General features: G+C 38.9%; 1 protein-coding gene across 4 annotated transcripts in view; it reads left to right on the plus strand.

The window, feature by feature from the left end:
* Positions 1–381: 381 nt before the first annotated feature.
* cacna2d4a (calcium channel, voltage-dependent, alpha 2/delta subunit 4a) overlaps positions 382–27,173 on the plus strand; it is a 106,723-nt gene continuing 79,931 nt past the window's right edge. The window contains exons 1-27 of one of the 4 annotated variants that reach the window (XM_085251619.1): positions 382–1,345; positions 2,438–2,607; positions 4,971–5,052; positions 8,307–8,423; positions 8,584–8,643; positions 9,952–10,114; positions 10,207–10,338; positions 10,854–10,914; positions 12,096–12,246; positions 13,047–13,121; positions 15,151–15,240; positions 15,398–15,511; positions 15,627–15,705; positions 16,688–16,821; positions 17,785–17,862; positions 18,350–18,430; positions 18,530–18,604; positions 18,709–18,795; positions 18,896–18,967; positions 19,128–19,189; positions 19,349–19,416; positions 19,501–19,546; positions 20,787–20,884; positions 21,690–21,783; positions 21,923–22,015; positions 22,817–22,944; positions 24,942–25,010. In XM_085251619.1, coding sequence (XP_085107745.1) covers positions 2,456–2,607; positions 4,971–5,052; positions 8,307–8,423; positions 8,584–8,643; positions 9,952–10,114; positions 10,207–10,338; positions 10,854–10,914; positions 12,096–12,246; positions 13,047–13,121; positions 15,151–15,240; positions 15,398–15,511; positions 15,627–15,705; positions 16,688–16,821; positions 17,785–17,862; positions 18,350–18,430; positions 18,530–18,604; positions 18,709–18,795; positions 18,896–18,967; positions 19,128–19,189; positions 19,349–19,416; positions 19,501–19,546; positions 20,787–20,884; positions 21,690–21,783; positions 21,923–22,015; positions 22,817–22,944; positions 24,942–25,010 — 2,461 coding nt within the window. In that variant the 5' untranslated portion in view covers positions 382–1,345; positions 2,438–2,455. Of the gene's footprint in view, positions 1,346–2,437; positions 2,608–4,970; positions 5,053–8,306; positions 8,424–8,583; positions 8,644–8,665; positions 8,936–9,951; positions 10,115–10,206; positions 10,339–10,853; positions 10,915–12,095; positions 12,247–13,046; positions 13,122–15,150; positions 15,241–15,397; positions 15,512–15,626; positions 15,706–16,687; positions 16,822–17,784; positions 17,863–18,349; positions 18,431–18,529; positions 18,605–18,708; positions 18,796–18,895; positions 18,968–19,127; positions 19,190–19,348; positions 19,417–19,500; positions 19,547–20,786; positions 20,885–21,689; positions 21,784–21,922; positions 22,016–22,816; positions 22,945–24,036; positions 24,151–24,941; positions 25,011–27,173 lie in introns of those variants that run through there. The other 3 variants (XM_085251620.1, XM_085251622.1, XM_085251621.1) reach the window with 3 other exon arrangements.

Raw genomic sequence — 27,173 nt, forward strand, 5'->3', positions numbered from 1 at the left:
ACTTTGTTGAATTCTTATTACAGCCTCAATCCACTGTCCTTTTTGGTTAAAAATAATAATAATAATAATAATAATAATAATGAGGGAGATTAAGAGAAAGCATTGAAAAGACAAAACAGCAGGTGAGAGCCTGACAAGAAAGATTAAGAGAAAAAAACAGAGAAAAGCAACTAGAAAGAAAAGAAAGAGTAGAAAGACAGTGGGTCAAAGAGCGATACAGAGAAGATGAGGGCCAGAGAGAGAGAAAGATTGTGTTGGCGTGCTTGTATGGAGAGAGAGAGCAAGAGGCATGGAGTGGGAAAAGGAGGCAATGAGGGAGGAGGGGTTTAATCCTGCATGGATTATGGTATAAACTGGTGCTGGAGAGGAGGAAGAGAGATTCTGGAGAGAGAGGAAGTCCCACTATCCATCCGTGCATCCATTAGTCCATCTGTCTTACCCTCCATCCAGCAGCGTAGTCGTCTCCCCGTGCTTTTTGTTTTGCATTTTGGACCTGTGAAGACGTGAGGTCAGCACAAGGGTCGGCAGAATAATTGGAAGTTGCAGCAGGGTTGGATTTGTTTTTGGAACCTGTGCATGTGCCTTACCTGGAAGAAACAAAATCACACTGCCCGATAATGGAAGTCGTGTGAAGACTGAAGTTTACTCCTATTTTTGTCAGATTGTGCTGATCCGGAGAGCAAGCAAGAAAAACAGACGTCAATAATGGGGGGGACAGAAATCAGATTAAGAGCCTTGGAGAGGGAGGTGTAGAAAAATGGAGATGCTCTATTGTGATCCCATGTGCACAGAAGTGACCTTTGACACTGGAGACAAAAGCTTTCTAGTTTCTTTTGTATGCCGGGACATCCAGCTCAGCTGACATCGAATCATCATCATTCACACTTGCTATGTTTCAACTTTCTTCCTTGACCTACATACTTTTTGGTTCTTTTGTGAGCTCTGAAAATATGGGTTTACTGAACTATTTTCTTAATTTTGTGTATTAATATTCCAGCTTTTAAATTGGGCATCAGATGGCATCTTTGTTTTCACTTGGAAAGAAGGTTTCACGTTCTTTCCACATGAGCCCAAAGTCAGTGTTAACTGTAAATGTTTTTAAGATGGCATATTTAACCTATAGTCACATGCCCATGCTTTTCTATTTTTTGCTATCCTTTCGGTTTGGACTTTCACAGATTCTCTAAATGTTACTATGGATCTTTACATATTTTAGCCTGCTTGGTGACAAAGCCAGCCTCTTTTTTCCCGTCTTGATGGGCTTAAGATTTGGACTATACATGACTGTCTTTCAGAAGGCTGTACACTGGACCTTGAGATTTTTTCTGAACAAATAATCTATCAGGCAAGTAGTCAAAAAGATCTTGAAAGCAAGTTCTTTGTTTTGCTCTTTAAGATGAGTTGGTGTTGTGCTACAAAGTGATGACCAATATTTTATAATGAAAAGAGTGATACATATGTGTCTGTGACCAAAATTCTGCCATAACTTACTGCACTTTACTTCAGTTTAATAAAGTTTAAATGCAGCTTTTGACTATATGGGGTAGTTCATCCCAAAAATCATATACATGCAATTGTTTTGTAGATAGAGACTGAGTATAACAGAACTTGGTGCCACTCACCTTATAGCACTTGAAGTGCCATTAAATGCATCTGGAAAACTCATCATTCATCACATATCAAACTCAATACAACCCCAAAACGTTTTTTAGCATTGTTATAACGAAAAATGAATACTGAGCCCTTTCAGGTGAACCCCCAAAGGAAGACACAAATCCCCTTGGAAGGGCATCCAATAACCAGTTTGCCAAATCAAACACACCTTCTGAGTACAGAATTGGTCCGGTCTCCTAAAACAGTCCCAGTTTCTCATGTGGCCCCTTGAGAAAATTAATTGAACCATTCCTGATCAAGACGTACATTAGTTTTACTGTGTTTGCAAGGTGATAACAGTTCAGTGATGTGCATGTGGTAGTTGGAATTTTTTGTATTATAGCTACAAGACTTTACAGAAGCAATAATACTCTGTGCTTTCGTGCAACTCCAACATACATGACTGGAATATAGTTCAATTCGCATGCACAAAAGAGTCAACAACCTAACTTGACAGAGAGTGATCTAGGTATAAATGATAAATGTTCATATAAAGATGTTATTACTGCCATAAACTAGCTAAGACACAGCCTGTAAGTGGTGCTGCAGAACCTAGCTGGCCTAATTCTGTTACTTTTAAATATTCCAAAGAAGGGAGGAAGTTAATGCTAATGGTCACCCTTTTTTCACAGTTAATGAGGTAGATGTCGGTTAGAGAAGGTGCATTGTGTACCACCCTGTATGTGTAGATCTGTGCCAAGACTTCAGGTTTCTCTCTCTGTAGGTTTCTAAATTTCTAAATTCATGCTTTTTCACTGTTCTGATTTCCTCAATTTCTCTCCAGCGTACGGCAGCTGCAGGGATGAACTGCTGGAGTCTGGGAAAAGCTAGGAATGCCATTAAATTAGACAGAAGTGGGCCATACAGCGGGAGGCTGATGATGCTGATGTGGATTATCCTCTCCAGTTCACTGTGCCTCATGACTGATGGTCAAATGAAGATCTCACCAGAAACGTAAGTAAAACTGCGCTAGAAAAATAGACAGTTGACTGGTGTCTGGTGTTTGCATAAAGCTGCATTTATTCTGAAATTAATTTCATTTTTGCATTTGTTTTTGTTTACATATCCATATCATGGCTGTATCCTGAATCACAGTGGCACCCAGTGTGCTGCCATTCAGTGGCAAATATAGACACACAGCCTTTTTTTAAATCAGGTAATTTCTGTGTGCACACCCTGGCAGCTCTACGTGCAGTATGATCCTTCTTAAAGCCATATGTCAGATGGATGAGTCAATAGTGTTCCTTCTAGGTTGGCTGATTATTCTACATACATATGGACCATCTGGACACCTGTGGGGTACAGCGAACTGCCAAACTGTTCTCCTCTCTACAGCCACATTCAAATAATCTGACATATAAGTCTGACTAGAGATAAAGAGACATTTATTTAAAAAAAATAAAAATTACAATTTATTTTGTTAGAAAAGATTTTGTGTAGGAAAAGGCAGCATGGTGATCAAGTGGTTAGCGCTATCAACGCACAGCAGTCACCTAGAGCCATGCTGGCAAACACCAATGCTCTGCTTATACAGATTGATGGAGTCCTGCTATGTTTGCATTTAATCATATGTACATATCACAAGGCTTGTTACTTCTACTGTAAAACTGCTTTTCAAACATGTACAATGATTGCCTTCCCATGAGAGGGACCGGTTTATATTGCGTAATGTGTTTTGCTTTCACAGAGTGTTGACTTTGTAAGACTGTGTACAATTACTGGTCAGTTTATCTCAGGTGGATATTTCTTTTTGGGACAAAATGCTGTGTTTGTTTATTCTCCAAAGGCAAGACGAAGCTCTTTCGCCTTAACGGTTTTCAACCGCCTTGCTGACGAAAGACAAGAACAGATCGATACAGTCCTGTCAGTCTGCAGTAGCCTTGTTTGTGTGTGAGCTGTGTGTTAGCAGAAGAATTTGTGTGCATGTGTGTGTGACTGTATATGTAAAAGTGATAAAAATTGAATGGGTTGAGAGAGACTGAGAAGCACAGCACTTTGTTAGCATGGATGTTGTTAATGTTTGCATAACAGGCTTTACATACTTACATCTATCGACCAAAACCATAAGGCAATGTCTGCCTGTGCAGATTAGAGTTGTATTCAGTGCAGTGTATAAGATTTGTAGTTATACAGCTTAAAGAGTTTACTGTATGTGTTGTCAGCAGTCAGGCTGGTGACGGCAGATGAAGCTCTGGGGACACCAGAGTTCAACTGTCCAACATAGGTCACTAAGCCCCAAATGCCGCACTCTGCCTAGGGAAGAAATGGCAGCAGGTCCCTTATGGCTGTGAAAGTTAACAGTGTCACGACCGGAACATTTCAGGCCAAGAAGGTCAGATCTTTATCCTCTAAGGCTATGCAACCCTAATGCCAGTAGGAAACATTGCACCTTTCTGTGAGCTGTTACTAAAAACACGTCTTTGCTCTGGAATAAACAGTATAAGTGTACACATAGATCTTTTTCTTCTTTGGGGATAAAATCAAGTTTATCTATTGAAAAATTAAGTAAGTAAAATACTTTTACTGTTCATTGAAGTTGTTTCTGCAACCTGTTCTTGATCTGACTGGTATAGATACTGGTTCGAAAATTACAGTATAGCCATTTTAATAAGTTTAATTTTAAAATAAATCATTAAAAATGCACAAATTTCCTAACCCAGTGTCAGAGGAGATGATCTCCTGCTTCAATAATATCACAATATTGTTTTATGACACTGAAACCCAAAGTTCTTGATGCTGCCTTGAAACAGGAACAGGGATCGGCAAGATTATGATTAACCAGAATGGTAATACTAAACGAAATCTCTTGAAGAAGAATATTGACAGTACAGACGGCTTACACACTGTTGGCCCTCACATTTTAAAATGAACACGCTCAAATTTTGCAATGACAATATCAACAAGTCAACAAATGATAAGCCAGTTTTCAGTACCGATGCTGGCAAGACTGCCTGCAAACTAGCAGCGAGCTGACTGACTCCCCATAGGTTAAGCCATCTGTCACATCCTGTCTGCTCTCTAAACTCTATTACCTTACCTCATTGGCATTCACACTGAGGATTTGTAGAATTGCTGCATGTTAGTGAGCATAGAATAACCTCTTGACCCGGTACAATGTCTATTTTAAGTATCACCTTCAAATAATCTGCTTCACTCTGTCAGTAGTGAGTATGCAGTAAGTGCTTAAATGTTTTGCTGTGTACATTTCTGGTCATTTCCAGTGTTTTATAATGGGTTTATTAATTTGAGCTAGTAGCTCTGTCTTTACCTATATAAGGGTATCTACCTTCCATTGATAATATATTTTGTCTGTTCAGGGTGCAGCAGTGGGCCGTGTCATTTGGCAAAGAGATAACTGCTTTGTCCGCCAGGTACTCTGGAGCTAAACTTCTGCAGAAGGTAAGAGGCAGTTCATCTATGAAGTTACATTTTTATTAACTATCAGCCAGGTGGGTGAGCCATTAATATTTACATTGCATTCGTCAGTATGGTAACACAGCTCATGTAAGGAGTTCAATAGGGGGAAAAAGCAGCTTCTATATGAAATGGCTCCTAGCAAGGTTTTTGGATTATCTTTTTTTCAGTAACCAGGTCTAAAACTGCACAGTAAGCCAAATTACCAGGACCACATGGCAAGCTGAAAACAAGCAAGTTATTGAAATAGACAGAAATTCCCATTCGGAGTTGGTGGAGACCAAAAACAGAGCAAAAAGGAGAGAATTACATTAGTCGGCTGACTGGTTCGGAATTTCTGGAAGGGAACATTCCACTTGGGTGGTCTCAGATTCTCATCTCTGCTTTTCAAGGATGGTGTGGTTCTGTTGGATTCATTGGGTGATGGCCTCCAACTGACTTTGGAACGGTTTCGCGGCCAAGTGTGAATCGGTCAGAATGAGAATCAGCACCTCCAAATATAAGGCCATGGTCCTCAGCCGGAAAAAGTGCCCACTCTGGGTCAGGGACGAGTTCTTGCTCCAAGTGGATGAGTTTAAGTATCTCAGGGTCTTGTTCACGAGTGATGGGAGAAGGGAGCGGGAGATCGACAGACGGATTGGTGCTGTGGCTAAAGAGAGAGCTGAGTATAAAAGCGAAGCTCTCAATTTACCTGTCGATCTATGTCCCTACCCTCACCTATGGTCACGAGCTGTGGGGAGTGACCGAAAGAACGAGATTGCGGATACAAGTGGCAGAAATGGGCTTCCTCCGAAGGGTGGCTGACCTCACCCTTAGAGTCAGAAGTTCGGCCATCCGGGAGGGGCTCAGAGTAGAGCCACTGGTCCTTCACATCGAAAGGAGTCAGTTGAGGTGGTTCGGGCATCTGACAAGGATGCCTCCTGGGTGAGGTTCTCTGGGCATGTCCCACCGGGAGGATGCCCTGGGGCAGACCCAGGACATGCTGGAGAGATTATATCTCTCGGCTGGCCTGGGAACGCCTTGGTGTTTCCCCAGACAAGGTGGATTAGGTGGCTGGGGAGGGGAGGTCTGGGCTTCTCTGCTTGGGCTACTGCCCCCACCATCTGGCCCGGATAAGCGGAAGAAGATGGATGGATGGAACATTCCTGCTGAGTGTTATGTATTTTCTTGCCCTTTTGAGCATGCCAAATGAAGTGCCATTTGATTCCATTATATTCAAAATAGGACAGAAATCTCTACAACAGGCTCACCAAAATGGGGCTATTCACATCAAAACAAGCAGGACTTGATTTTATTGGGGGTGAACTGTCCATTTAATATAAAATACATTTATAAATAGAGGTTGTCAGATATCAACAAATTATTACTCATACAGTACATACTAGCCCAAGACATCATGCCCAAGTACATGTTACAAGACATAGTATGCTTCACTAATTTCCCATTTCAGACAGGCAAATGATTATTTTTAGGCTATATTTAATGATGGTTATGGTATGGTATGGTTAACATGCCTTTATTGATGATTAGTCACGCAAAAGTATACAGAGAGGAACATACAGGGAAGGTTATTTGGGGCTGAGCTCTCCCTCTACCTGCACCTCTTATTGTATTACCAGCTACACAAATATTTAAAACTAAAGTTGGAACTGGAAGCTGGGAATGGACAAAGAAATCTTACAAAAAATACAACATTATGCTGCAAAACTGAAAGGGGCAGAGTGTGAATTCGTCATTTCTCCCCCTTCTGTGCATTACATCAGCCAATAAGAACACGGCAGACTGACATACATTTGCTGTACAACATCTGCGCATGGCCTAGAGAGCAATCTGATGACACATTTAATTCAAATATTCAGGCATGCCTTTTAGTAATTAGCACGTGTGAGCTTGCACTGCATGCCACCCTGTAGTATCGCTAGCAGGTCCATTCACCATCTGCTATGCAGGCTCACAAAGTGTGTGTTAACAACGTTAACCAAACAAGCTGTACAAATAACCAATCCTTACTGATTTAGCTGTTATAAACAGTTTTCTACACTGTCCAACCTCACAGCTTGTAAGATATCAACCTGATCAAAAACAGAAAGCATTGTGGTGCTTGTAAGTGCTTCAGTTATCGCACGAGCAACACTTGCTGTAGTAACTGTATCCATAACAGCCCTATTCATTTGCTGTATCTTTCCTATCTGCAAAATGTCTTTTTATTCAGCCAGTGGTGTGTAATAACAGCCAGCGCTTAAGTCTTATCCTTGCACCAAGGAGCCATAAATCATCCACCTCTGCCTAATCGATAGGCTTCTTGTTATAAGTGGAACACTTAGTGATTCTGTCTTCTTGCCTGAGTAAACTGGGTAGGATATTGAGTGTTTGGGGTTCTGTTTGACAGTTATAAACATGTTGGAGCTACAAAGAGGGCTTTTTCCCCCAAACAAACCTGCAAAAGATCCGTATATTGTGAGTTTTTCTCATTTTACATCTGTTATTAACCATATGAGTATCTAACTTATCTTAGTTATTAGATGGATGTTGGACTGTTGCATGGGACACATGGCTTATCGAATCTATTTCCTGAGCAAATTTGATAATAATTGTAATATATTGTAATTAATGGTAATCATCTTTATAAAGGCAACAGAAAAATACAAAACAAACAAGACGGGTAAATGTCATTACATTATTTTTAGTGCAGGAAATTAACCTTTTAGTCCTCATGCAGTAACTGTATGGGATCCCTTAAATTGCATTTATCCAGCTGCTGTGATTCTACTGTGAATAAATACTATGAGTATTATTTGGCCGACTGGTTGTTGGACTAGAAAAAAAAGAAAACATAAATATGTTTAAAAATGTTTTGGTGATCATTTTGAATGCCACTGCTATAATAACATGTCAGGATTAAGACTCTTTTTTATGTCTGCCTATTATACATCTGAATTATAAATCTTTGAAAACATTACCATCACTTTGTACAAAATAGTGAGGGGTGGAGGGAGAGGATGAAGTCAGGACACCTGTAAATGCCTGGTGTGAAGGTTTGTGTATCAGGATTGTTGCCTGTACAGTTGATCTCTGTTTTCAGAGGGGACTGTTTGGTTTCGTGTGTTGTTGAAAATGTAGAAATCGTTTATAATTGTGTTTTGTTGTCTTAAAACAGTCTTGCAAAGGCTGGCACAGTGTTTTACATTTTTTTTAAACAAATCTTTCTTTTTAAATTGAATTGTGTGTGTGTTTTAAAGAAATACAAGGATATTGAAGGTACAGTGAAGATAGAGGAGGTGAATGGAGACGAACTGGTGAAAAGGTTTGCGGAAGAAATGGAAGAGATGCTTGGGAGGAAGATGAAAGCTGTTAAGGTAATAATTATGCATGCAGAGTAAAAAAAACCTTTAATGCCAATCAAATGGGCAATCATCAAATCAAACACTGATACATGGTAAATTAGTGTAGGTTTGTGTAATGCTGCACTTTGCTAATTAAAAAAGAAAAAGAAAATCTGTAATGCTTTTATCACAGAGATTAGCAGAAGCAGCAGAGGATGCAGATCTGGACCATGAGTACAATGAAACACTCGAGGTAAGGGGGACATATCTGCTTATAAGTTTTTCATTTGTCAGCTTATACAGGATAAGAGTCCCATTGCTAGTAGAAAGCTCAGACACTGTATGTAAAAATATATGTCCACACCATGAGACCTATTGCTTTGTAACTCAAATTTTGCCATTTTTGTTGTTTGTTAGTTTTTTTTTATGAATTGAATATGTGATTTGGATAAAAGGGCAGTGTGAGCAACTTGCGAGCTAATGCTAATGCTGGCTGAGTAGCTAGCTTGGTTAGGCCTTAGTTACCCTGTCATCGAGACTGGCTGGTGAGTCCCTGGCAACACTCTAGGAAAAATATATATTCTCCAATTCATTGTCCAATGGTTGGCTAAGTGAAATTGTTTTCAAAGAGGTATAGGGAACTACACTAAGGGCAGTAGATTGCTACAGTTGCCCAAAGTTTGCAAGGAAGAAAGTGACTCAACAATTAGTCACTGAGCAGTTGTGAAGCTGTGAAAGTTTTGACCCAAGCCGCAAACAGAGACAGATTACCTTAAAAAGTTTTGCCTCTTGTAACAACTGAAGGCAAAGCTTTTACTTTGAAGGCAAACATTCTTCATTTCCATTTGCGTTGCAGTTTTTTGCCAAGTTTCACTACTGCTCTGTGTTTAGCTGCTGAGTGTCAGAAGACAAGTTGGGGGCTTTCATGCGAACCATTGGTAACTGCAACAATCTGCTAGTGACCAAAGCAATCACAAGAAGGTTTCACAGATTTCACAGTGATAGCCAGCAACCTCCAGTAACCGCACACCAAGCAGTTAAGATTTAAACGTTTTTTTCTCTACCTTATATTTCACTGTGAGAACAAATAGGATGCTAAATTAGGCTAGCAAAAAACAAGCTCAGAAGCGCATTTTACCAGAGAAATCAAATGCCCAACCCCTCACCACCAAACAGCAAACACAAAGCGGCCCCACACTTGTCACTCAAAACCTCTGCACACCTGATAATGCATGACCATAAACCCAAATATAATTTGGCAGTGTTTTAATCACCAGTACAGTAGCTGCAAAAAGGGAAATGACCTGACAGGCATTTTAATATAGGACTCTTTGTTAACTAACCACAAACTGTATATTAAAGATGGATAGCTACTGTGAAGCCTCAAGAGTGGAGCGAGCTTCAATTTGTCTTTTAATGATCCAGTTTGTGAGCTGATTTTCAGCCCTTTTGAAAAAAAAAATCCACAGACTTATAACTGAATTATAACCAACTGTTTGTTCTTATTGGTTACTCATGTTAGTATATATGTACAGCCACCAACTGTCACTTTTTTCTGTAGTTTGACTATTATAACTCCATGTTGATCAACACTGTGGATGAGGATGGGAATCCAGTCCCACTGGGTGGAGAATTCACATTGGAGGAAAACGAACATTTTAATAAACTGCCAGTCAACATACAGCAAAGTAACATACAAGTTCCCACAAATGTCTACAACAGAGGTAACACAACCATAAAGCCTTAAATATAATTGCAAATGCTGCATAATACACCAGATTGGCAGTAGAATATATTACCTCTCTCTGTTTTGTAGATCCTGATATTCTCAATGGAGTCTACATGTCTGAGGCTCTGAATGATGTTTTCGCTGATAACTTCCAGGAGGATCCAACTCTCACCTGGCAGTACTTTGGCAGTTCTACGGGCTTTTTCAGGCTATATCCAGGTACGTCTGAGTCACCTACACTTGGGCCAGCAAATGTGCGTCCCAGAATTGTAGCACAGTGTGTTAATTGATGGTACCCTTGGCTGCACTTTTCTCCTGTGATGATGCAGTGTTAAAACAACATGAACAGCACTGTAGATAAACATTCAGCTACATAAGCCAAATAGTGTACTGTACTTACACAGCAACTGACAGCGCAAGAAACAGTCAAACATGATGAGTCAGTCTCGGTGAGAGTCTGGCTGCTAATAAATTCTCTGTGTACATGTCTATCTGAGTGCGTGCGTGCGTGTGTGTTTGTGAGAGAGAGCAAGGGTAATTAACAGAAGATATGTGACAGCTTGTTTTACTCACCCTCTGCGTCACCCATCACAGCCTTGTTTGACAGTTTGTCATCACACAATGCTACCACAGCATTCATTTTGACATCAGTTGTTCATCCGTTCAACCAAAAAATCATCCAAGCAGGAGTTTGTCCTCTGACCATCATCTGCACTCTCTCTGTTTTCTTTCAGGCATCCAGTGGACTCCAGATGAAAACGGTGTTGTCACATTTGATTGCAGAAACAGAAACTGGTATGGCGATACTGCCCTGTCCTTCCCCATTGATGCCTTTTGATTATCTTTAGCCCTCTCAAAATGAAGCTCCAAACCCAACTTACAGATCTGATCACTCCCAGTCAACAGTTACTATGCACCATTAGGCAGTCTAGTATGGTTCACCCATACTGTATTTGACTGTCTCAAGAATTCTTATCATCAGAATGGGAAAGAAGGATGATTCAAGTGTCTCTGAATTTGATATGGTTGTTGATACTAGAGGAGGTGTTGAGTGTTTGGGAAATGGAGCAAGAATTATCAAGTGAATGGCAGAGGTTAGAAGAGAATGGCCAGACTGCTTTGAGCTGAGAGGAAGGCAAGAGTAACTCAAATAACCACTTGTTGTAATCAAGGTATGCAGAAGAGCATCTCTGAAGACACAACCCATTGAACCTTGAAACAGATGAGCACATCGGGTGCCACGCTTGTCAGCTAAGAACAGGAAACTAAAAAGTATTTATTAGTTAAAGGGGATTTGCACCATGAATGTGCAGACAACAAATCTGTAACAACTATGTGATGCCATCATGTCAATATGGAGCAAAATCTCTGAGGAATATTTCCTGGATCTTGTTGAATCTATACCACAAAATTAAGGAAGTTCTGAAAAAGGGGGTCTAACTTTGTGCTAGTGATGTGTGACTAATGAAGTGCGGTGAGTGTACACGACAGTGCAATATGCACTGTTGCACTGAAGTAGTTAACTAGAATTCAGCCATCGTTAATTTAGTGTTTATGCTTATTTCCTTGCTGCTGAAACATGTGACATTTTATTTGCTGTAAAGAGATCTATCACAAAGACAAAGGACTGTTTAGATTGTGGGAACTCTGTCTGGTTTCCAGACATAAATACAGTTGTCCTGGGAAGCAGAGATCAAGGAAACAGACAGAGTAAATCTGGAAAGTTGCCGATCACACCTGCTGCTCGAGGGGAAATCTCATTTATGTTAATTAGCTTGGAAAAATCAGGGGATGGTAATAAAGAGATGAAGGGACCGAACAGACGGACAGAGGAACATATAAAAGGATAAACACTGTCTGCTCTTCCTAGCTGCTGGACTAGCAGTACATAACACCCAATCTGGTCATACTTGGTGTGAAATGTAGGTTGTAGTGCATCTTATACCTACTTCTTCTTTCTCTCTATGTCCTTTTAGGTATATACAAGCAGCCACATCTCCTAAAGATGTAGTAATCGTCGTGGATGTCAGTGGCAGCATGAAGGGACTCAGACTGACAATAGCCAAGCACACCATTAATACAATCCTGGACACCCTGGGAGAAAATGACTTTGTTAACATCATAGCTGTAAGTATATGTGCAAACAGTCATACAAAAGACAAATGCAATGAATGCAATTTGTCTAAGTCTGGATGAGCGTGACATAGAGATTAAAGCCCAAACACACAAATGCACTGGAACTAATGCACAGGTCAACATGGAGGTACATATGCACACACACATCCAAATTTAAAATTTGGTTCATGCCAGGCTCAAATTTTCAGTAACATGAAAGCTTCTAAATTTGTTTTCTTTTTAGGTTTTTGGGGGAGATTTTGGCTGTGTGTAACCCTACAACTACAAATCTGTGTAATAAGCATGGTTTATCCTGGTATTACTGCATGTGTAATCATACGCCTCCTGCAAATCCCCTGCTTTTAAGCTGTATTTTTACCAGAATTTAAAGCTACACGCCTTTCAGCCGAGTGACCGTGCAGCAAAACAATACAAAACAAATAAACAGTACTTCTTCATATCTAAACTCTGTAGTTTAAAAAATGGTTTAGTTAATTATTTTTATGAGGTCTATTCAAAATGAAACTTAGCTTTGACTTTGATAGAACTGGTCTTGAACACATTAAAATCATACTCCATATTAGTCCAACAACTTCAATATTGTTACATTATGAACAGTCAATATTTAAAGATGGTTCGGTTGGAGAGATTAAGTGTAATCTAATTACTTTGTGACGTTCAGGGTGATTGACTGCAGGTCGTAAAACTGCACTAACAACTGTTTGTCCCCTGCTGCAAATGTTAATCATGTTGACTCTTCATTAGCTGCTCAGTCGCCATATTGGTTTATGTGAATTGGTTTCTGTCTCCAGTACAGTGACTATGTTCGCTACGTGGAGCCCTGCTTCCAGGGCACGCTAGTACAGGCTGATCTGGATAACAGAGAGGTAAGACACACAAGCAGCTCTTGACAAATGGCACATGCGTTCATGCTCATGGCTGATTAAGTGAATTAACCTCTTGGAATTTAATAATCCAAGTTATCTTGCTAATACCCTGAAGACAAAGCTTATGCCGTAATCACATCACAGTTAAAGCAACCTGCCCTTTAAAGGATTTAACCAGTAAAACCCTAGAGAGCGTATGTGACTTCGGCCTCTGCTAACATATTAAGAATATCAATATTCTTCCCAATTTCCCTTCTTTTCTCCTCTCTTGAATTATTTCCATGTCTAACACCAATAATGTCATTGTTTTATTTTTCTTCTCATCCCTTTGTCCTCCCTTTTTTTTTCTAACTTCCCAACACCTGCTCAGTCTGCTCAGTCTCAGTGTGTGTGTGTTTATTTGTTGCAAGTATGCCCTACTTTCACTCCCCTCCACATCATGGCAGTTTGGGTGAGGTCGCCGGCTGCTGACAATTTTAAGTTGGTCACATGACCTGTCAGCAAGGGATCTGATTGGGTGAATACATAGGATATTCTGTAGCAGAATGGGCTTACAGATGTTGGCTGACACACTTGCACAAGAGGGAACGCACATGTAGAGAAAGACAATCATCAGTTTTGCAGTTGTTATACAAGAGTTCCAATATTCCTACATAACCATTCACTTTTAGTCCTACTGAAAGTCACACTGGGTCACTTTTTCAGTCTTGTTCAGCTTTCATTACTGGGAAGATTACTTAACACAAACCTGCAAGCCAACCATGTTAAAGATGCAGTACACAACATGCCCCAGTGACACAGTACAAATGCACATAAGCAAACAGTCTCATTTGTCAGAATAGCACAGAGCAGATATGTGGGATTAAATGCAATTTGCAATATTTTTGTTTTGTTAATAATACTTCACAACAATTTCAGTTATTTTGAGCATGTTTCCAATCCAATCCAAACCAATTTTATTTATAAAGCACTTTAAAATACCCAGTACAGGACCAAAGTGCTGTACAGAAAATAAGTTAAAAACAATAGAATAAAATAAATAAATAAAACACATAATACATAAAAATTAGAACAGCCCTATATTAGCGAAACAAGATAAAACAGCATAGAATCAACTAAAATAAAACTTAAAAAAAAAACAAAAAAACAATATCTCACATGGTGTCAAAGGCCAGGGTAAAGAGGTGATTTAAAAACAGGTAGAGAAGAAGCCTGTCTGATCTCTAAAAGTAGATCGTTCCACAGTTTTGAGTCACTTTTTTTACTAAATGTCTATATTTAAATATAATTTACAGCACATAAAATCAGTTTCACTACGCTTGCAAATATTCTTATTGTTCTAATTATTTACTATTCACATTCACAGACACAAGAGCTCCTCTTACGTGCTATTAATAGCTGCAGCCGTGTGCAGTGGTCGTACATGTAGATGTTTGATCTGTGGTTTTATGTGGCTTTGCCAATGCTTTGTATTTCAACCCTCTCTTGCACAGAGACAATAGCAGTTAGCAGCAGTTTTTGTTCATACTAAAAGTATTCTGTTCAAATACTTTTAGTATTTGACACCAAAGAAAACACATTTCCTTTTCAGTTTTGTCATGATGTTGCACATTAAAATTTCACTTCTTCCTAAAACCGCATTTTCATATACAAGTGACTAGTTAGAGAAGTGTTTATATCCATCCTTGAGCTATGCAAGATGCAACATTTTACAGGGTTTGTCTTTTATAAAAGAAGTTCATGCACACTTACAGCTTTCTAAAACGGAGTAAAACCCTTTTACATGGTCATTCCTCCTCCTCATATGTGCATGTGAATCTGTCTTTGTTTGTGTGTTGATTAATCTTGATTACCTTCTGGTGTTGCAGTAGCTTTGGTGTTAGTGGTCAGTGTGCCAGGAAGCCGGGGATAATTTCTCTACTGCGCTCTCTTTTTTCTGTTGTGACTAATTCGGCTGCGTTTGCCCGAAGGGAAGCGCATTGGCTCACTGACAGTGTCTGTGTGTTTACTTTTCTGGGTCTCGCTCCAGCATTTCAAGCTTTTGGTGGAACAGCTTCATGTGAAAGGAGAGGGCAAAGTAAAAAAAGCAATGAAGGAGTCTTTCAGGATTCTCAATGAGGTTTGTCTTTCCTTGCCACAATCATAGCAACTGCTACCCCTTGGCCGTAATAATAGCGAAGCAAAGTTATTTAGGAATTCCTACCTCCACAATACACAGAGCTTGAGTGCAGATTTTTAAAACTGATTAAACTGGATGTGCATATTTATGTGTTTAGGCTACTGCACTGGGGCAGGGCAGCCTGTGTAACCAGGCAATCATGCTGATAACAGACGGAGCCATGGAGGACTTCCAAGATGTTTTTCAAGAGTTTAACTGGCCGGAACGACGGGTATTATAAAGACCAGCACAGACAAATATCATCCTTTAAAAGCTGTAGTAGCTGAGTATTAAATTAGCGTGGCTTATCACGCCGTACTACATATAGCACTTGACTTTCTCTCCAGGTTCGAGTGTTCACCTATCTGATTGGACGGGAGATGACGTTTGCTGAAAATGTCAAATGGATTGCCTGCAACAACAAGGGTAAAGCCCAGTGTCTTTAAATTTGATGGCTTTGTTTGTGTTGTCACATTTGTTTGTACTGACAAATCCTTCATAATCATTACAGGAAGACAGCAACAGTAATAAATTGAAGATTAAAGAATATTTTTTTGTAAAAAAGAATCATTTTCTGAATCTTACGAAACCCCTGGTGCTCCCAAAAGAGGTGTGCTGGCCCTGTGGTGATTCCAGGTGGCACTATGAGGAACTAAGTATCAGGTGCTGCCCTCTTGTGAATTACAAGGCATCATGCAGCAGCTTAGGAAATAATCACATTAGCTCCTTCTAGCATATTAAAATCCATGGCTAAATAACTGATAATCAGCACAGATACACTGCAAACATATCCCTGGCCAAAAATGTCATAACTGTGTCTCTATAACAGGTGCAATCCATTTTGTTGCATAAACTGATAGTTGCTTCTACTAGCAGGCAGATATCTGTCAAACAGATATTTTGTTGCTGTTTTCTTGCAAACAGCTTCTGCTTAAACCTTCTGGATGCAGTTTCAGTTTGCTTAATAGTGTTTGCACCAGCGCTCTTGGGAGATGTTACCAAGGGGAAATATGTTGCACGTATTCACTTGGCAGAGCTTCAGTAGCCTGTTGTCGCTGAGCAGCTTCACTGCAGGTATCCCACTGACGTCACTGTCTCCCACTTGTAGAAATGCCACAAACCTTAGACTAAGCCAAGCTTTAAAGAACGTCAAAAACATATTTGTATCAGTCGGAGATTCAAGCTGGGATATTTGTTTCATGTTTTGGAATACAGGGTGTTCTGATGTCTGATAAATGAGTTTCTTCTTCTAAATTTAATACCCAAAGGCAGAAACCTGAGTTAAAAATAATAGGTGAACAATTTATTTTCCAAAAACTAAAAAAGAAAAAACGCTTCTCAGTTTTCCATCTGAGTAGTTTATGATACGAGTTACAATACATGTGTGTCTTTTCTGTGTCTTCTGCAGGTTATTACACACATGTCTCAACACTGGCTGATGTCCAGGAAAACGTTATGGAGTACCTCCATGTTCTGAGCCGGCCAATGGTCATCAACCACGATCATGACATCATTTGGACTGAGGCCTATATGGACAGTGTGGTCAGTCTGCTTGTCTTATTATTGTTGTTTAACATTATTATTTTTGTCAAAATTTAATAAATGAACTGGTTTTTATCTTTGTTTAATATTTTTTGATGATCTGAAACATGTGAGTGTAGCAAATATGCAAAAACTAAATATATAAAGAGAAATGAGGAAGGAAGCAAATATATTCACATATTCACTTAATTCTGAATATTTAGACTATGGTCATTATAAAGAATGCAGATGTAAAGCACCACCTCCCTGGCACATTTATTACATGTATTTAATATTAAACATTTTTTTTCTTATGAATTTATGTTTTCCTCCCTTTCATTTGGCCACAGAAATATTACATTGTAATTTGACAATCTTACTGGAGGTGTTATTCTTTAGCCATTCATGTGTGCTTTTCCCCCCATTTACCATTAACTTCAGTTGCCAAGTACAAAAAAGGTAATTGTATGTGGAGCTAGCTTTAGAGCTTTAGCTAGAAAAAGAAAATAAAGTGTAGCATTTGTAACGACATGCTTAGGTTTTGTTTAGTTAGTGGTTGTCAGTTTTTAGTCACCTCTAGTAGTTTCTTGGAGCTCCAGTAGCTTTTGCTAAAGCTAAAGTTAGCTCATCCTCGAGATACCAGCTGATCTAATGTTGTAAGTCTTTGTTTTTCACTTGAAACCACATTTCAAGTGGTTTTTCAAAATGCTTTATTATAAATTCATTTAATCAGTTTGAAATGTAATCTAAAGTGGAAAGTTTAAACTTTTTTTTTAACTATATAAGCCGGTACTAGCTTTTTTAAGAGTTAGCTTGTAACTTAACAAGCTAACTCTTAAAAAAGCTAGTATCTCCAAATCACTTATTTTTTCAAACTCTGTAAACAAACCTGGATTTGTTTTTGGGTTTTTTTTATTATTAATTAATTAATTTTTTGTCCACAGGCTAACTAATTTATCTGAAAGTGTGTTTATTGTATCACAGCTGTTCAACACTCAGGCACAAAGCCTGCTCCTGATGACCTCAGTAGCCATGCCTGTGTTCAGCAAGAAGAGAGAGACTGTAAGTAGTTTTTTACAACTTTGACCTCACATTGTGTCTTTGTGTTGATAATGGTAAATTAAATTGAAATGAAATTGTGATAGATCATAACAAAAGTGGGAGTTTATATTCATAAATCTGTATAAGAAATAGGGTTAAAACCGAAGGAACCAGCCTTGATCTGCTAAGAAACAGGCTGCCTTAAATTTGGAAGCCTTGTTTGATTCAGTATTAACTTTTAAACCACAGATCAAAAAAGTCCTTTCTTCAGATCAGAGCTGGCTGCAAAATAAAACCACTGCTCTAACAGTGTGACCTGGAAAACAAAGATTAACAAAAAGTCACTCACTTATCTCCAGCTAGTTCACAATACTCCATCGAGGCTTCATGCTGTTATCATCTCAGATTTTATTTGAGCTTATTGTTTATATTTCGTTTCAGAGTGAGCTCTATTTAATGTGATTTTGATATATTTAAAATTCTAAAATGATATTTTTACCTCATAAAGTTATCGCACGGGATTCTACTGGGAATAGTAGGAACTGATGTTGCCTTGAGAGAACTGATGAGAGTAGCTACAAGATACAAGGTAAACCAGAAAGTAACACACCCTGTAACATATATGCTGTACTTCAGTACTGTCAGCAGTTTGCTTCCTTATGGCTGTCTGCTTATGGTCTTTTTATAGCTGGGTGTTCATGGCTACGCCTACCTCATCACCAATAATGGGTACATCTTGTCTCATCCTGACCTGCGACCTCTGGTACGAGGATTTTTTTGTTGGTATTAGATAATGGATTATGAGTACATGCCTCTTATTTTAAAAGCATACTCTTTTGTCTGTGTGCCTGTGCTTGTGTATGGCAGTATAAAGAGGGTAAGAAGCTAAAGCCTAAACCCAACTACAACAGTGTGGATCTGTCAGAAGTGGAATGGGAAGACAGCGAAGAAAAAGTGGGTAACATAAACTTACACGCATTTTTGACCCTTTAATTTCACTTATTTTCTTTGACTTATAGTTTAAGTTGCTGATATAGCTTAACTTTTTTTTTAGCTGAGGACCGCCATGGTTAAAGGAGAAACCGGAAACTTGTCTTTAGATGTGAAAACTTCAGTCGATAAAGGAGTGAGTAATTTTGTTCTTCAGGAATCTGTTGATGTAAAAGGAGACTTAGTGACTATTATATCAGTTATTTCCCCTTTTTGTCCCGTGTACCTCTTTTTTCAATAGAAAAGCTGCCTTTTTGTGCTCACTGTGGTGTTTATGAAGCCTGTTTTTCTTACAGAGAAGAGTGATGTTCCTGAAGAATGATTACTACTATACTGTCATCAATGAGACACCATTCAGGTTTGTCCAGTTTCTTTAAACTTTACTAAATTCCTTAAATTCTCCAGTAAAACAAAACAAAACATATAAACAAAACAAGTCTCCTTCTTACATTTTCTATATTGCCTTCTTAAAGTTTCCCACATACTGTAACGGTCTTGGCCTTCTCTGTGTTGACAGTCTGGGTATAGTGTTGAGTCAAGGATATGGACAGTATATCTTCATAGGAAATGTCTCTGTTGAGGAGGGTAAGTGTCCAATCTCTGTACATCTGCGTTTGTGTCTGGGTTTCATACACCCTGGCTTATGTCTTGACTTCTCTTCTTACGCAGGTCTTCACGACTTATTGGCTCCTGATCTGACCATAGCCAACGAGTGGTGAGTTTAACTTGCAGTGTAACAGGTTGTGAGATAGGTTGTGTTTCCCATTTTTCTACAGGGTGGTTTATCTGGTGTTCTGACAAACCGTCCTACTTTGGGAAGTTGTCCTACCCATAGGTTAATTTGACGGTGACTTCTGACAAACCCGAACACCGTCTATGTTGCACATAAAGTCAGAGTTTTCAGTGTAATTAAGGTGCTTCCTTTTTACCCTAACTTAAGATGAACACATAACCTGGTCTGGAGAAGGTTTCGGTTTTGAAATCGGTTGGTAACGCCACATTTTCATTAGACAGCTTTTATAGTAAAGTGCTGTCTAGATTATCTGATGTACTATTATTTTTTTATAAATAGAGCTTATTCGGTCAGAGCTCATAAACTACATCAAATGAAACTGTAAAGTTACAGCAGTGCAGACTGTATGTGTGGCATTGTCACTGGAATTTTCTTACATTCAGCATAAAACATTGATGCAGAAAATAAATGTTTTGTGTATAAATGTTGATCCTAATCTGCTGCTAAGTCCCTTTTACACTGCTGGAATTGCAGCTGCTTGAACCCAAATTAGAAGATTGATGGGTCACATTTGTAGGCTATATATCAAAGAGAACATTCAATCAATAAAATAAATTTTCTCTTTGATCTGGTAGCAGACTAATGTGATTTCCGTGGATCCTGGATTAGGAAATGGGAGAGAGTTAAATCTGAATGCACTGAGTAACCTTGTGTTTAAACGTATCAAAAATGTCATATCTCTGATCTGCAGCAGCTGCACAGTGAGTGCAAACTAATAATGTTAATAAATATGTTAGATTGAGATAATATATTTATTTTACAGCTCTGCATGCTTATGACGACTCTGAGTTCACAATTTTCAGCAGCATTAATCTCTGCCTCACTCTTAGCAGTATTATTGCTGTTATATTCTTTATTTTCTTTATAGACATCTTATCATCTTATATTAGATTGAAATAGTCACATTGAAAAAAAAATAGGTTTTGTTGTTTAATGGTGGCTGGCAAATAGCTTCTAAGGTGCATTACCACCACCCTCTGGGAGTAATAGCATGTTGCATACTACAAGGTGCCCATAAACAAAGGAGAATATATATATTTTAAGACAAGAAACAGTTGTATAAACTGTTGGTTATTTTTTCTTTCTTTCGTTTTTATTTAGTAACTTTGACTATATTTGAAAGTCCTCACCGTGCTTAATTGACATATGTGTGCGTTTGTAGGACCTACTGTGAGACAGACATTGACCCAGCACACCGCAAGCTGAGTCAGCTTCAAGCTGTGGAACAATACCTCACAGGCAAAGAGCCAGATCTGGAGTGTAAGTCGTGACTTAATGTCAAGCATCGCATGAATGCATCAATGTCAGAAGTATAAAAATGTGTGTTTAGTTGGATATTTTTTTGTAGCTGCTTCTCGGTAATAAATCTTATGCTGCTGTTTATTTCCCCCTAAATGGTGCCATTTATATTTATTAAATAAATAAATTGTTTAATTTTGCTTCTTCTTGAATTCAGTCATCCGATCCAATAAACTGCACATACAGTAAGTTATTATGATGATTATGTTTTTCATGGGTCCAGGATTTATTATGTCTTGGTCTGATTTATTGCCAAGAAACACTGTTACAACAAAGAAATAATCAGCAAAAATTTAATACATTTTTCTGCTAAGTTTATATACCAATAAGTATATGTCACTTGTGACTTTGTGCGATGTGCAGGAGTAAGCACTTAATGGTGAGTTTTGTACAACTCAGCATCAAATATGCCAGAGAATACTGAATCACAGGGAGATACTAATATGCTGGACATTAGAACAGGGAATAGACAGTAATGAGTCACGACGTGACTCGAAACTGGAAATAAACTCAGCACAAGATAGAAAACTGTAACCAAAATGAATCAGGAAGACATCTAAACAGGGAATACTTTGTTATCCCCACAAGGGAGGTAGCAAAGAACAAGTAACACAAGCAATGTTACAAAAGAAACAGCATTCAAACATACTGTAGGGTCATTCTCAAAATCCAAAAGAAACGTTAACTCGCAAAACGCAAAGCCCAGGGTCCAGAACTCAGGGACCATAGCAGTATAAAAGCACACCGTTATACTTTCTCTGAACAGGTGATATGCAGCTGCTGCAACAAACGCTGTTTGATGCTGTGGTCACGGCTCCCATGGAAGCTTACTGGAACGCCCTTATGCTCAACGTATCCAGGTGAAAATGAACACAAATGTTCCTTCAGTTCATGCCACCAACTTTTTACACAGTTGGTGATTCTTATCTATACTAACATATATTTTTCCTCTTTATGTGTGTATGTGCGTTTGTTTGTTTCTCCCTCTTCCTCTCTCAGTATGGATGAGGGAATTGAAACAGCATTCTTAGGGACCCGTTCAGGCCTCATAAGGTTTCTGAGGTATGCCGGTATCGAGAAAAGAATTGGCAAGTGAGTAAGAAAAGTCCAACTGCATCTATGTTGTCATGCTATTATATCCAAAACCAAATAGAAACTGGTGTCAAAAAACCTCTATAAAAGGTTTACCTTAGACTGATGGTAATTGAAGACCTGATGATGACTTTATGCCCCCGTCTTGGTTAATTAAAGGTAAACTGAACTTAATCCCTGACACCCAGGTGGCATCTTTTGGGAGAATTTTCTGTGTAGAAACACAATTAGCATATATCCAAAACATTTGACTTCTGTTTAGGCTGTATTTGCATTTAGACATCAGGGTTTTGAGATATGACAGACACAGCTACAATCATCAATTTAAGCAAAGATGAAGATACAAATAAGTCTTCCACTACTCTCACTACTCTCTCTATTGTTCACCCTGGGGTTGCCCTCCCCCAGGCTTGTCCCTCTGGCTTCCTGTCCTGGGTTTGGGATTGGCTGTTCTCCTGCCCTGCACCCCTGTTCTTTGTTCCAATTCCGGGAATCCCCTCTATTTGTATTATTACACCTATTAATCGCAATATTGCAATATTACAAGCAATCCCAAACTATAGTCTCTTTAACTCTAATGTATATTCATTAATCTGTTATTCTCAACATTAGTAAATCCTTTCTTTAGATATATCTCTTGAAAAGCAATGGCTGTCTTGTTAAGGCAATTTAATATCACTATTTTTTTGTTTTCCAATTTTAGTTTCCCACTTTATCCAGTTGCTTTTTTCCATGTGTCAAAGACTCTTCTTGTTAATTAAGCAATGGGTTGTTCTTTTAGCATATTTTGTCTCTCCCCAGGTCTTTCCTGACCTCCACAGACAAGGAAAATATGTTCACCCTGGACCATTTCCCAGTGTGGTACCGCAGAGCAGCTGAGTACCCAGCTGGAAAGTTTCTATATTACATGCCCAGACAAGACACTAGAGGTAGGAGGACATACCTTTACTTAGTATACACACACCCACAAAATAAAACAAACAAACAAATCCTACGAAATACTATTTATGATGGTGTTTTTTCTTTTTTCTTTTTGCAATGTTCAGCAAATTGAGTAAAGAATCCCCCATGTAAGGCTAGTTTTTGTACCGTCAGGGGGGTACAGCTGCTCTTTTCTGTTTCCCTCTATGTATATTAATGCAGTTTGCATAAATCCTGAAACATCATGAAACATCTACTCTGAACACCCACTTTATAACATCTTCAAGGAAACAGCAGTACTGGAAGACTCTTCTCTTTTTGTTGTAAAGTGAAGAGATACAGGAGAACATTCGCACCCACTGCCCGTATGCCTTTTCAAGTGTCATACAAATAGTAGATGAGCCCCGTCAGACATGTGAATTTCCCTAAATAAAGTTTTTCTTATTCTTATTATTCTTATTTGCATCAACAAAGTTCTTTGACTGGTTAGGAGAGATCGGGAAATGTGATTTTTATTGAGGCAAAGTGTAAAGTATTTCATCCAGCTTGATGTATATCCTAAGATATGTCTTGATGAACAGTTTTCAGCATCAGAGTGTGAAAATTAACAGCCGTGTCATCTTTGCCATCACATCATACTAACCTCATTTTTTTTGTAGTTGAGAAAGGAAAAGTCAGAAAAAAAAGCATGCAAGTTTGAACCTGGCTTTTCCCTGCCTCTGGATTAAATTCTCTTGTTTTGCTCCACTGGAATAAAATGTATTTTTAAAGAGCTTTGAAAAATATGTTGGCATTAAAGCGATTTAGCCTGCGTCAGAGGGCAGGAATGTAAATTTAATCTCCACTACACAGTGCACAGTGTGCAGCTGGAAACACTGCTGCTCCTAATGTCAGAACACAGTGGTTGTGTATTTTCTGCATCTATTTCCTTCGACTTACATGCATAGTTTTTTAGAGTTATAAAGGAATTTTAGGGGCTTTATGTTGACTGGTGATAATCATTTTGTGGTGTATTTCCACGCTTGTGAGATGCACTTTTAAATATAAACTAGTTCCCAATACGTATTAGGAGTTTGATAAATGTAGTGTGTTGTTCTTAGATGTATTCAGGGACTATGAGGCTGACTATAGCGCCACCTTGAGTGCAGAAGAGGTGGAAACCCAAGCGGAGGAGGGAGGGAATAATCCAAGGGAGAATGAGGAGGAGGAGGAGGGTAGAGGAAAACTGTTTCTTTTACTTGGCATGCCTCCTCTTTTTCATTTGATTTTTAGCAGATAAATCCTGTTGTCCCTGTTTTCGATTTGTTTCTCTTCTGCCTTTTTCTTGGTCTGTCGTTCTTTTTTCCCTTCTTTCTCTTTCACTCTCTCTCTCTCTCTCTCATTGCATGAGCATGCAATTAAAGTATGGAAACCACCTCTCCTTTCTTAGAAAGCCTTCTCGTAAAGCCATCTTAGTTACATAGTTTTTTGGGCATCATTTTTTTCCCATGCTGTCATTGTGTCTTTTTCGTCTTAGTGACCGAATAACAGAAATATAAACATGGTGCACATGGACTAATATAACACACTGACAACATCCTTCTGTTATAAATGTATTACTCGATTAGCTCTCATAATCTGTGTTACATAATGGCTTAAAATGTTAATCTGGCTGGTATGTGTGGTTTGATGACAGTTGGCGTCAGCTGCCACGAAGGCTCAGAGTAGATGCACGGAAGAAGCATGTGCAAATTTATTACATTAATCCAAACTACCTCTCCAGTCCAAGTCAGCCTGTCACATATATATGTTTTATTTAAAAAAAACACACATTTTTGACATGCTTAAATTTCAACTGCCACAATCACTAAGTGTACGAGGATATAAATATTTCTAAGAACATTTTCCGCATGCACATACAGTAATCCTGCATGTCTGTATATCTGGAAGGCATCCGTGCATGCACACATACTTGGATTTATAAGGTACTGTAAATACCTGCTAATTGTGTGTGTTGTTCTACCAGCAGGGAGGATCATGATTGCTGCCACTGCTGTCACTGTGACGGTGGGCAAGAAAACTGCACTTGCTGGAGGTAGGATGACAACTTCTGTTTTAATACACACCCTATCTGTCTCTTGCACACATGCTTCATCCCACCGCTGCCTCCCTCTTTCTCATTTCTTTTTAATCTCCTCTTACCTCTCATTGCTCTTTCAGTGTTTTCTCTGCCTCTAAATTTTCCATTTCTCTTGTAAAACACTCAACCCCTGCATATTTAAAGCATATTGTTCTCCAGTTTGCTCTCTCGCTTTTGTTCTTTTCTCCCTCGTCTGTGTCTGAATTTTCTTACATTTTCACCAAGTAAAATCAGCTTGCTGCAAAATGTATTGGTGGATTTGTTGATGACATTCGAACTTGTTGAGTGGATGTTAATTGCCTGTGGTGTGAATTATCAGCAAGACTTTGCTTTGTTTGGCTTAAGTTCTGGCCCCTTGTGACACTGATGAGTGTGTCACATTATTGCATTTGAAAAAAAAGGGAGCTGTAATTGAGTGTGTGAGTGCGTCTCATTTTGTACGTTCAGAGTCTTTGGCTTTGTTTCACTGATTCACTGATGTGCAGGTTAGTGTTTGTGTGTTTGTGTGTGTTTGCCCTGGTAAGTACATCTGTGACTGAGACACTCATCAGTCATAATTATCCGAGCGAAGAATCTCTGAACAAGTTTGCGTGCGTGGCTGTCAGCATTTGGTGTCTCATTACGATGACAGATAGACAGAAGCACAGTTAAACACACTGACACAAACACGCGCTTATCTGTGTTCCACAGCTTTCCTAGAAATAATCTCAGGTGTGAAAATCTTGTTAAATTTGGAAGTGGAAAACAGGCGATAAGGGAGATATGAGAAAGAGTTTAAAATACATGTTTCAGTCTTTCTCTTAGCCTTGCCAATTGTCATTTTTTTACAGTTTTTCTTTCCTTTGCTACATTCTTACTCTTGCTGCTGGTTTAGAATCCACACTGTTGCAAAAGGCTGAACTTAGACCTACAATTTGGCTTACTGAATCTATTATGGGGTTTCATTAAACCACAAGCTACAAAGGAAAGATGGATGTGAAATAATTATGATGTCTAAAAACAGTATTTGATGTGTGTACAGTATAAATGAGATATATTCCAAAAAATATGGTTATAACAACAACATTTTTTGAATTATACATTCACCAGCTTTTTCAGGTTCAACTGCTGTTCAAGTGCTCTTAAAACAATTAATTTAATTATCCAATCACATGGCTGTAACTCAGTGGTTATATTCAAGAAGACATGGTCAAGACAAAGTTCCAACTGGCTATCAGAAAGTTGATTTTTAAGTGACGTATGAAAAAAAAGAGAATATCCAAGGAGCAGCAGTCTTCTAGGTAAAAATATCATGTTGATGTCAGAGGTCAGAAGAGAATGACCAGACTTCTTTGAGATGATAGGAAAGCGACAGCAACTCAAATAATCAGGTGTGACAACCAAGGTATGCAGATGAGCACCTCGGAATGAACAACATGTCAAGCCTTCAAACTGATGGGCTACAGCAGCAGAAGACCACACTGGGTGCCATTCCTTTCAGCCAAGAACAGGAACCTGAAACTTGATCAGTAGAAGATTTGGGTTGCTTAGCCTGCCTCCATTTCTGCTGTGACGTTTTAATGGTGTGGTCAGAATTTGGCATATACAACATGAAAGCATGGATCAGTGGTTCAGTGTATCAATGGCTTTGTATCAATGGATGCTGGTGATATAATGGTGTGGGAGATATTTTCTTGGTACACTTTGGGCCCCTTAATACCAAATGAGCATTCTTTAAACACCACAGCCTACCTGAGTGTTCATGCTGACCATGCCCACCCCTTTGACCACATTGCACCCATCTTCTGATCTATTTCCAGTAGGATAATGCTATATGTTACAAAGCTCAAACCATTTCAAACTGGTTTTTGGAACAAAGCAGTCCATTCACTGTATTCAGATGACCTCCACAGTCACCATACAGTGGCTTGCAAACTTTTCCACATTTTGTCACATTACAGCCACGCACACCCCACTTTTCAGTTATTTATTTGTAAAAAATGTTTGGAAACATGTATGATTTTCGTTCCATTTTCGTTCGTACACCACTTTGTATTGGTCTTTCACGTGGAATTCCAATAAAATTGATTCATGTTTGTGGCTGTAATGTGACAAAATGTGGAAAAGTTCAAGGGGGCC

Source organism: Mchenga conophoros, linkage group LG17 (assembly GCF_057382185.1).
Source record: "Mchenga conophoros isolate Kocher_MC1m ecotype Shallow Benthic linkage group LG17, M_conophoros_male_GT1.1, whole genome shotgun sequence".
Taxonomy (NCBI): domain Eukaryota; kingdom Metazoa; phylum Chordata; class Actinopteri; order Cichliformes; family Cichlidae; genus Mchenga; species Mchenga conophoros.